The 9,574-nt window shown below is 33.9% G+C and overlaps 1 protein-coding gene across 3 annotated transcripts; it reads left to right on the top strand.

The window, feature by feature from the left end:
* Positions 1-2,310: 2,310 nt before the first annotated feature.
* LOC131043481 (peroxisomal membrane protein 11A) lies at positions 2,311-8,177 on the top strand. Of its 3 annotated transcripts, XR_009105528.2 has the most exons (4): positions 2,311-2,642; positions 3,487-4,341; positions 4,538-4,605; positions 7,161-8,177. XR_009105528.2 is itself a non-coding variant. In XM_057976683.2 (3 exons), exon 2 carries the CDS (start codon positions 3,514-3,516, stop codon positions 4,312-4,314), a length of 801 nt encoding a protein of 266 aa, XP_057832666.2. In that variant the 5' UTR covers positions 2,311-2,642; positions 3,487-3,513; the 3' UTR covers positions 4,315-4,341; positions 4,538-4,961. The 3 variants fall into 3 exon arrangements, 2 of the variants coding, with proteins under 2 accessions (XP_057832666.2, XP_057832667.2); XM_057976683.2 differs by lacking the exon at positions 7,161-8,177 and having other exon boundaries at positions 4,538-4,961; XM_057976684.2 differs by lacking the exons at positions 2,311-2,642; positions 7,161-8,177 and adding an exon at positions 2,898-3,075 and having other exon boundaries at positions 4,538-4,961.
* Positions 8,178-9,574: the final 1,397 nt, after the last annotated feature.

Below are 9,574 nucleotides of genomic sequence, written 5' to 3'. Positions count from 1 at the left end.
TTCCTCTTGAGACATGTTTGTAGGGTGCACTTTGCATGCCATTGAACACATCTGGGCAATTTATTGTAGTCAATAGAAGGGTTAGTTGTCATAATCATTTTTATGTCCATCAAGCAAGGGTCATGAATAGGAGATCGATGAATTTCTTAACTCAATGGTTATTGGGTTCCATGTAGAGACATATCTATCAATGTAATCAAGTGCATTTTGTACCAATTAAATGCTACTCCATTGTAATTTTGTAAAGTTAGATGCTTCCTAGAGCCAAATGAAACCATGGATATGTGTAAAGCCTCTATTTTTCCACTCGTACCTATAAAAAGTGGTTCTTAACAAGTAATATAAGAAACACTTTAGTATAAGATTATAAAGTTTGAAGAGTTATACTTATACTCATGGTCATTTGCACCAAGGAGTTTTCCCAAGACCTCTTCACAAAATGCAGTAAATTTGTGGTGCATATATACTATAGTAATGTGTGGGGTTTAAACTATATTGTGTAATCTCCATCTAGAAGCTCCCTATGAATTTGTAGGTGCATTGGATGGCATGATGATATGCAAGTCTAGCCATTTCACATATGTTGCACTGAGGGTGAAGAATAGTCTTGGGAAACCAATTTGAATAACCATGTCTGAAAGCTCCCCTCTATGTTGGTTCCAAAATGGGCATGTGCTATGAATTGATGAGCTAAAGCAACATATTATTTACAGTACATAAACAATGTTCTTAATGGTTCAACATGGAGAAGATTGTCTCTTATTTATAGTCCTCAAATGCAATTTTAAGAACCCAAAAAACTAGCGATCTAAAGCACCAAAAAATGACAAATTGTCATGTAGGTTGGAGATAACAATATAGAGGAGAAAAAAACATCAAGTGAAAATAGTTTAATTTGGACTTTTATAATTAGCGACAATTTATTTATATTTTTCACTTAAATCTTTATCCACTAGTAGATTTTATTGTACACTGGAAGCTCTATCCTCTCTCATATTTTAACTAAGGCTCTTTTTTTTCTTTTTTTTTTGGTAACATTACCAAAATTCAAAACAATTTTTATTGTGTGTTTTTGTAATTAGCATTCAATTTGAAACACTCCTTCTCACCTGCTACAAAATCTATTATGGTTAAATGAAAATGGAAGGTTCAACTGTTTTGCATTGGTTTACAAATTTTATTTGAAATTAAAGTTAAACTAATATATTTTTTAGTTTTTTAAGACTGATTATTTTTTTTATCTCCAATTCCCTTTTCATTGCACTAACTTTATAAAAATAAATACCAATAAATTATCAAAGAAATGAAATCTTGAATCCAAATTAATATAATCCAATTCAATTTATTTCTTAAAAATAAAATAATCATATTTACTTTTATTGTCAATAACTTAATATGAATATTAATGTAACATTTACATTATTTAAGTACTTTAATAAAATTTATCTAGCAAATACAACTTTGTTTTTTTCAAATTGAATACTTAAAAATCTAAATTTGAAAATGATTTCTACAACTCAAAGAATTCATATTACTTATTTTTAATCAATTATTCTTAATAATTGATTTCTTACATGAAAAATGGTTTGTAAAAGTTAAAAAAAAAAAAAAACTATGTAAAGCTTGTATAAATACATTTCTCTTATTTCAATTTGTAAATTGTAACTTTCCTTTTTCTATTATATTTAATCTTGGATCCTAAGTTGCATTAAGATATTGAAGTTATAAGTAAAATCATTTTATTGGCATCATTTATTTTGAAAGGATATACTCTGTAATGTGAAAGGGAATACTCTATAATGTGTACAAGATTGGTTGATTTTTGAAACGAGTTAGGAGCATATAGTGCTAGTTTGAAGACATGCAATGGAATGAAAGACCAGTATCATTTTATTTTAGGTTACTCTTATAGTTAGGAGATGGTAAAAGGGACGATTATATAAAAATAAGAAATTTTTTTATAAAAATTACTAAAATTTTTATACCAAATTTATGTTAAATTGAAAATCAAAATCAAATTACTTATAAAATTGATTGTCAAAATTCACTATCAATATACATAAAAGATGTCCCTAAAAATCCCCTCTCCCCCGAATGTCCATGTGACCAGGGAGGTAACATAGGCATCATCACAATGAACCATGTACACTGCAAAAAATTACCGTATATAACGGTTTGATTTGAGTCTTGTTTTTACCGTTTGTTTTTACGATATATCTTTAATAGCAATGTTTATTATTAGCTAAAATTATAAATATTAATTATTTGACGTATAAAGTTTAAACTGTCATATTAAAGTTGCTATGTACAGAATCATGACATTTATTGCTTCCACCGTAGAATTCCTCCAAAATGTCCAATGAAAAGAAGTTTGATCCAAATGAATTTCCCCATTGGAGTGCTAACGAAAACAAACCCATATAATTGCTCTGCACGTGAATGATGAATGCATTCTGTTTCCTTGTTATGCGTGCTGATATCACAAACAGCGTATTCTGATTCTCTGTACTCCTTTGCCCCTACCTATTTATTTTAGGATAATCAGATACGAAAAAGAAGACCACTACCTGGGGAGCTGGGTGATAGTGCTGGTAATACATTATTTATGAAGAACAGAAAGGAATCACACCTTTATTCGACAGGTTAGCTTCTGAAACAAAAACCAGGGTTTCATTAAAACTCAAATTTCGCTTGTAAAGCTTTCTTTTCTCGGTTCTATTTGATAAATCTGTTAAAGTTTGGATACTAATTAGCTCAATCAAATCGAGTTACATAACCTTTCTGAGTGATCAGTGTTACTTCTTATATTTATTCTGCATATAATCTTTCAGAGTGATCAGTTACACCAGATCAAGAATTTTATATAAAAAAAAATTGAAAATTATAATCTTTATGGGGTTCAATTTTGAATACCCAGTCAAATAATTATGCTGGTATGTGTAGATTCCTCCCTAAGGATAACCCACAAGAATGAAAGTGCAAATGAAGCCCAGTGTTATCTGTTAGATCCAGAGTTTAATAAAAAAACAAAATAGGAGGTGCGATGAGTGCCCTTTAGGCTAAAATGGTCTGTAGGTATGGAACCATATAAATTCGTTTACTGGTCTAGAAGAAGATTTATTATATGGGTTTTCAGTTTGGGATAAATTATAGGATTTTTGTTCGACTGTTTTTTGTTTGAGATTTCATCTACTTGGTTCAAACTGCAAATATCTGCCCACTTTTTCCTGAAATTGGGTTTTTAATAATAGCGAAAAAATTACTGAGCTGGGTTTTTTATTTAAAGGGTTTTCCCGGTGAAAATATTGTGTGTTGTCTTTATTTTTCATTATTTTATTTTTTATTTCAGATTGTCTATGCACTGTTTGTATTGTACAGCTTTATCTATCAGACTTATTTTTCCCTATGAATTTGCAATCATAAGTTTCTTATATTGGAGTCATTTTTTTTTATTAACTCCCCTAAAAAATCATTTGGTATTTGTAGACACCTGATTAAAGAAGACCCATAACAATGGAATTGCAAAAAAATCTTTCACCAGATGCAGAGTCGCATGCAAAGGCAGTAGTTAAGAGTAGCGGCAGCAGTAGCAGCATTACTAGTACTAATAGTAGAGCTAAGAAAGAGAGGGACTTTACAGATCATCTGGAAGCTTATTTGGCCAGAAGGGATGGAGTTGATAAACTTCTCAAGATTGCAAGGTATTCGAGTAAAGTAATTCTGGCGTCCTCTGTTGTCTCCAAAGATACCTCTCTGTACAAGAGGCTTAAAGATTTTGAGGCCAGTGTTGGTGTCAGCAGAAAAGCATTTAGATTGGGCAAGTTCATACAGGACTACAATGCCCTAAAGCAGATTTCTTTGGATTCAACAGAAGGAAGATTGGGGATTTTAGCCTATGGAGGAGAAGGTATTTATTATTTTGTGGAGCAGTTCACATGGCTGATCAAGGCTGGTCTCATCGACAAGCAGTATGCTGCCAAATTGCAGAAGATCAGTGCTTGGTGTGAATTTATAGGTTATTGTGGAAGCATTTCCCTGAAGAGCATGCAGATCTTAGCCCTAAGGGAAAAGCAGTATGTTTTAGCATCTGAAGGAGAATCAAGCATTTCGAGCAAGGACAGTGCAGAGATCAGCCAGTTACGTGAAAAGCAGGTGCTAAAGTTGGTTTCCGTTATACAAGACTTCGCTGATGGTTTGATGGCTTTGAGCGATATTCTTGATGGCAAAGGATCCATTTCAAGTCCTCTTCTTCTTGCAAGTGCAGGGCTTCTTTCTGCTCTTATTAGCACACACAAAAATTGGTCGTCATCCTGATCTTATTGTCAGACTGGGCCCATAAATGTTGGTTCTAGCTTGCTTTGCTTTTTCCAGCATTTTTCTTAATCTCCATATTAATTGGTATCACTCCAAGCGTTTGGAAATTATATCTGCCCAAGATCATCATTATTTTCCTATACGTGAGATTTTTATAATAAAAATCATTGAATGCAATGAATTGAAAACAAAATTTATTGAAAAGTTTTGTTTTTTGTTTCAGGCTTTCAGCTCCTCGGACCTTTGCTTTTTTCTGCTGTGGTATATGGTTAAATCTATCTGCAATATCTGGTACACCATACATGCCACTTTTGACATCTAAGGAATCAACAAATATAGAGAGATAAACTCTTTTTTATAAATGAGGAAATATGTTTGACATGTAGTACTACTGGTTTTCTAGACATAGGAGCGCATTCGTTTTATATATAGTGAAGGCTCACCTGAATTAGATATTAAGAAACCTGCATAGATCCTAATGTGGCTGAAGTGGCATTTGTGTGAATTGTGAAATAGACAATTGTTTCTATTGAAGTTAGCAGTGGATGCGGTGGAGTAAAATCTGTGCAGAATCAGCCGACTTTTCTAGCCCTGAACGAGAGCTATATTTTTTGACTCCAGGATAAATAAATTTACACAATAGTCTCCTCCATTCTTTTGTTTTTTGTTTCATAAATTCTTATTCTCATCTATATTAAGGTAGTAAAGTTAAACCCCTTAAACCCCTTTGAAAATTCAGTGAAGTCTAAAGACTTAATATTTTGAAAAAGGTGTTCCAATATTCAAATTTAAAACTTAATTGAAAATATACGAAATTTTGAATTTTGAATTGTGTGAAAGCAGTATCATTGTAAACTCTGGCAGCAGATTCTGGAGTCGCTCATATTTGATAATGCTGTTTGGCTTGGCCTCCCAGCTTCTATGTATTTAAGTGCCTTCTTTTAGCTTTGAAAGAAAGCTTAGATATGAGATTCTCACTCATTTTTTCGTTGCGAATAATAAATCGATTGATTTAATCATGATGTACAATTCTGCAACAGAAATATTTGAGCCTTCTTGTAGCAAGCACCAGTCTAAAAAAATTAGGATTTGAACCATCAAAAAGATGATTTTTTTAAAAATCAAGTCAGATATTCTGCATCCAATAGATTAATATGTTAATTTTAACCCTCAATGACCCAAAGAGTTCAGGATTAATTTAGCCTGCTTAGGAAGTTGCCCTGGGCTGGTATCTGTTGTGTTTAAAAGATTCAGATTTATTTAGTTTGGTGGATGGGACCGAAGTAAGATAAAAACTCACCCAGTGGGAAGGAAAGTTAGATTAGGAATGTTGGTAGGACCGTGGGACCATGGGCATCTTTGTGCTACTGTACCCTCCTCTTTGGATAGATTATAATTTTTGGCTTTCAGAGCATCCTCCAATTCTTCTCTGTTGTTTACATTTGTTGTTTTAATGTATAAGGCTTTGAAGCTTCTGATGGGTTGCCAAAATTGAGTAGATTACATATTAGGTCCTCACAATGTAGAAGTAGATGCGATTAATTTCAGTAGAAGGAGATTGACATTTACTTTACATTTCTATGATACAGCTACTGAGTGATTGCACTTTGTTAGAAACAAGTACTTAAGATCCTTGACTATTGATACAAGGGAAAGATGTGTACTTAATGAAACCAATCCACGATATAAGGATTTTCATTTTTGCATTTCAGATGTTAATAATGGGGTAATTTTGAATCCACATAACTGATAGCTCAATCAGGCAACCCAATAACACGACATATAGTATACAGGAGGTGGTAATACAAATGCGATTCTTCAAAGAAAATATAGATCCTTGACCCCTGACCTCCATATAACGTTGAAGATGCCAATTAACATGAAAATGTGGTTGCAAATGATGTCATTTTATTGGAAGTAAATAGAATACTTGTACTGACTATTATAAATAGGATACATGCGCTGAGAATCATAAAATGAGTGAGGATTAAATGCTACAAAATATTGTTGAGTCTCGTATGTTGTCTACAGTACCAGCCTTTAATTTGTTTACATAATCATTCCTAAATATAATTCCTATGGCTTGAAAATGCAACTAGCATCTTTCGTTAAATGGTTAATAGCAAATGAGAAAAATAGAAATGGTGTAAATGGCAACCTCTTAAGAAAGGTTCCTGAAATTGAATTTTCATGGAGCATCAAAAAGAAATCTTTGCATAGCTGGTGCAGATTTTCTATTGTGTAAATCTAGTGCACAATCATATGGCCTACTTTGCGAAAGAAGGCTCTCTATGTCTTGGCTCAAAATCAAACAGTGAGGAGGAAAACGTAGCTCTTCTGGAAGGAGTTAAATTGGCTAAGACAGTCGGATGTGTGCACCTCAAAATAGAAGGGAACTTGCAAATCACTTTGTAAATGGATGCATTGGCAAATGTCTACAAGATTGGCACCTTTATAGCATAATTGAAGAAGATAGGAATAAGTTCTGAGACTCTTAATTTCAATCATTGTTTCAGAGAAAATAGTGCGGTTGTAAGCAACCTTGCAAATGTCAGGGTAGATAAATACCATTTCTCTTCTAAGAAAGGAAATAGTGTGGATAGCAATGAATGGGATATATACCATTTTTTAAATATTGACAAGGCTCATAGCAAATCTTTACGAACTCCCAATCTTTGTCTGCCTAATTTATGACCCTAAGTGGGAAGTTCCATGAAAGCATATCTTTCTCGATTGTTCCCAAATGAGTGTCATATCTACCATGTGGCTTATTCTGGATTTTGCATTGCTCTGTCTCACGTGTGAGGATTTGCTTTCAAGTTGGTGATTCCCATTCTTCTCTACAGCATCGCAAGGTGTTTTGAGTTGCAGTTCAGATTGCAAAAGATGGAGGATGGTGTTCTCAGCAGTAGGCAGTATGTCCAATGGTAGAGTCAATCATCTTTTCAAGAGTGTAGTTTCAGACTTCAGACTTGACACATTTGAAATTACTAGTTTGGACTCCTTAGAGTTCGTGAAAGAAATTTTAGGTGCAGAAGGGTTGGTAAGTAATGATGAAATGTGCATGGATGCCTGATTGGCTGAGACTTTGTAGCAAAGTTGGAGGCAAGAGTTGCAGATGTGGCCATTCGTGGGTGGATACTACATTCTTTACTGTCAAACTATGATGAAGGGTTTACAAGGAGATTATAGGTGCAGGAGGGTTGGCAAGTAATGATGAGATGTACATGCGTTCATCATTGGCCTAAGACTTTATAGCAAAGTTGGAGGCGGGAGTTGCAGATGTGGTCATTTGTGGGTGGATACTACATTCTTTCCTGTCAAACTGTGAGGAAGGGTTTGCAAACGATTGTTACGTGATGGGGTAAGGACACATCAATGTCTAAAGAGATGTCAGCAGGGTATAAGGAGGTTGTATGCCCCCTTCGAATCACTATGGGGATAAGCTCTTCATGTACCAGGAGGATTTATCTGTGTTCTACCATGATAGTGTGGTGTATGTAAAAAACACGAGGATGGTGGTAAGGAAAGGAAGCGTGGTGGGCGCTAGCCTCGTCTCTGGCCTCATCAATACTTTTGGTTAATGGTGATGAGTGGGCTGTTCAGAACACCAATTTGGAGCCTAGGGTGCAAATTGCAGATTATGGAACCGGGGCATGCGAGATTCCAGGCCCTCTCCAGCTTGTAAGGTGGTGCAGGTCTTTTTGTGTTTGGTGTGTATTATCTAAGTGTATGTTTTCTTTGGTGGTTATTTTTGTTTCTATTGCATCAGGCTTTGATATTTAGCTGCCAGTCTTATAAACTTTTAGTCTTAATGTATATTTAACTTTCATAAAAAATAAATAATTGGGTTAAAATGTTCACATTTGTTGATTACACCTAAGTTCAAATTGTTCACTAATTCTAACCATTTTTGCTTTAGGCCAACAAAAGTTATTGACGTATATTACAATTACTATGAACATCTTTCCATTTTTTCTGCTAGCCTGTACTTTATCCAATTGCCATCTTCTCATGCTTGGCAAAGAAAAGTTTTGCATTCCAGAACTGAACCCTCCTTGGGAGAAATTTTCCCATCAAATTTTAGTGCTACAAGCTTGATTGAATTTCGATTATATTCATGCTGATTATTTTGCATATAAATTTTGTAATGCTGGTACAAGTATAATCATCATTTGGCTTGGATGTTGTATGATAAGATAATAGATGAAATTGTGAATTTGAGTCTTTGCAATTTATGGTTTAATTGACATCAATTTTGCATAGAGGTTAGGGGTTGTGGTTGGATAAACAATGAAATATATGATGACAAGTTTGAGCATGTATGATGAATATATAAAGTAAATTGGCAAATTTGGATTTATTCTTGAGTATTGGTCACGAGGTTAAAATCTGGAGATACAAAATCTAAACCAAAATAGAATTTAAGTGGAAAGAAATCTTTGCATGTTGAAGTCATGGAGAGAAGAACTAAATGGTGATGGAAACAACTCAACACATTTGAAGGGATAAAACTATGCTCATTTGATTTAAAAAAAAGTGGTTAACACAACTATCTATATTCTCAACATCAATCCATCCATTAAACCATAGTGTGGAACTTGAACATTTCCTTAAATTGAAATTGTATAGCTTGAAATAAACATGGAAGAGAGAAAAGTACACAAAATTTGAAAGATTCTCTAGGAAAACAATTTTGTGTATTAATTATGAATTAACATGATGGTAAGGGATGAGATTGATATGTGTAAATATACACATCCAAGTCATTGGTATGTGTTGGATATGCTTGATGCAACATAATGTTGGGATTAGCTAGAATCAGAATTCACAACCACCTTCTACAAGTGACACCAATCTAGCTCAAATAAAAATATCTATCATTTGCAATGAGAGTGAGTAATGTACAAAGAGAACTTTGCATATATAGGCCAGGCAATTGAGGTAGGCAAGTTGGATACAACAATTGACTAACCCTCCAAAGATGGGACACTTGTGAGCTTACTTGATGAGTGTGTGAGCAAGTGGCAAGTGTGTATGTACTAGGTGTCTCGTTGAGCACACATGTCTATACCACATGTGGTGAGATATAACTCTAAAAGACCCTAATTGAAGACTTAAGTAATGTGAAAAAGACTATCTCTAGGTGTGTTATAAATTAACTAGTCCGATGAAGTCACTATTTACACCGACACATAATATCATTCATAAATATAGGTGGCCTTGAGGTTGACAATATACAATGAAAAGTAAAGGCATG

This window comes from Cryptomeria japonica, chromosome 11 (genome assembly GCF_030272615.1).
Source record: "Cryptomeria japonica chromosome 11, Sugi_1.0, whole genome shotgun sequence".
Taxonomy (NCBI): Eukaryota; Viridiplantae; Streptophyta; class Pinopsida; order Cupressales; family Cupressaceae; genus Cryptomeria; species Cryptomeria japonica.
Note: the sequence above shows the minus strand (reverse complement) of the source record. Positions and strands in the feature narration are given on the sequence as shown.

Bases quoted from the DNA above. Each gene is read 5' to 3' on its own strand.
- LOC131043481 (XM_057976683.2), top strand. From the start codon at position 3,514: ATGGAATTGCAAAAAAATCTTTCACCAGATGCAGAGTCGCATGCAAAG.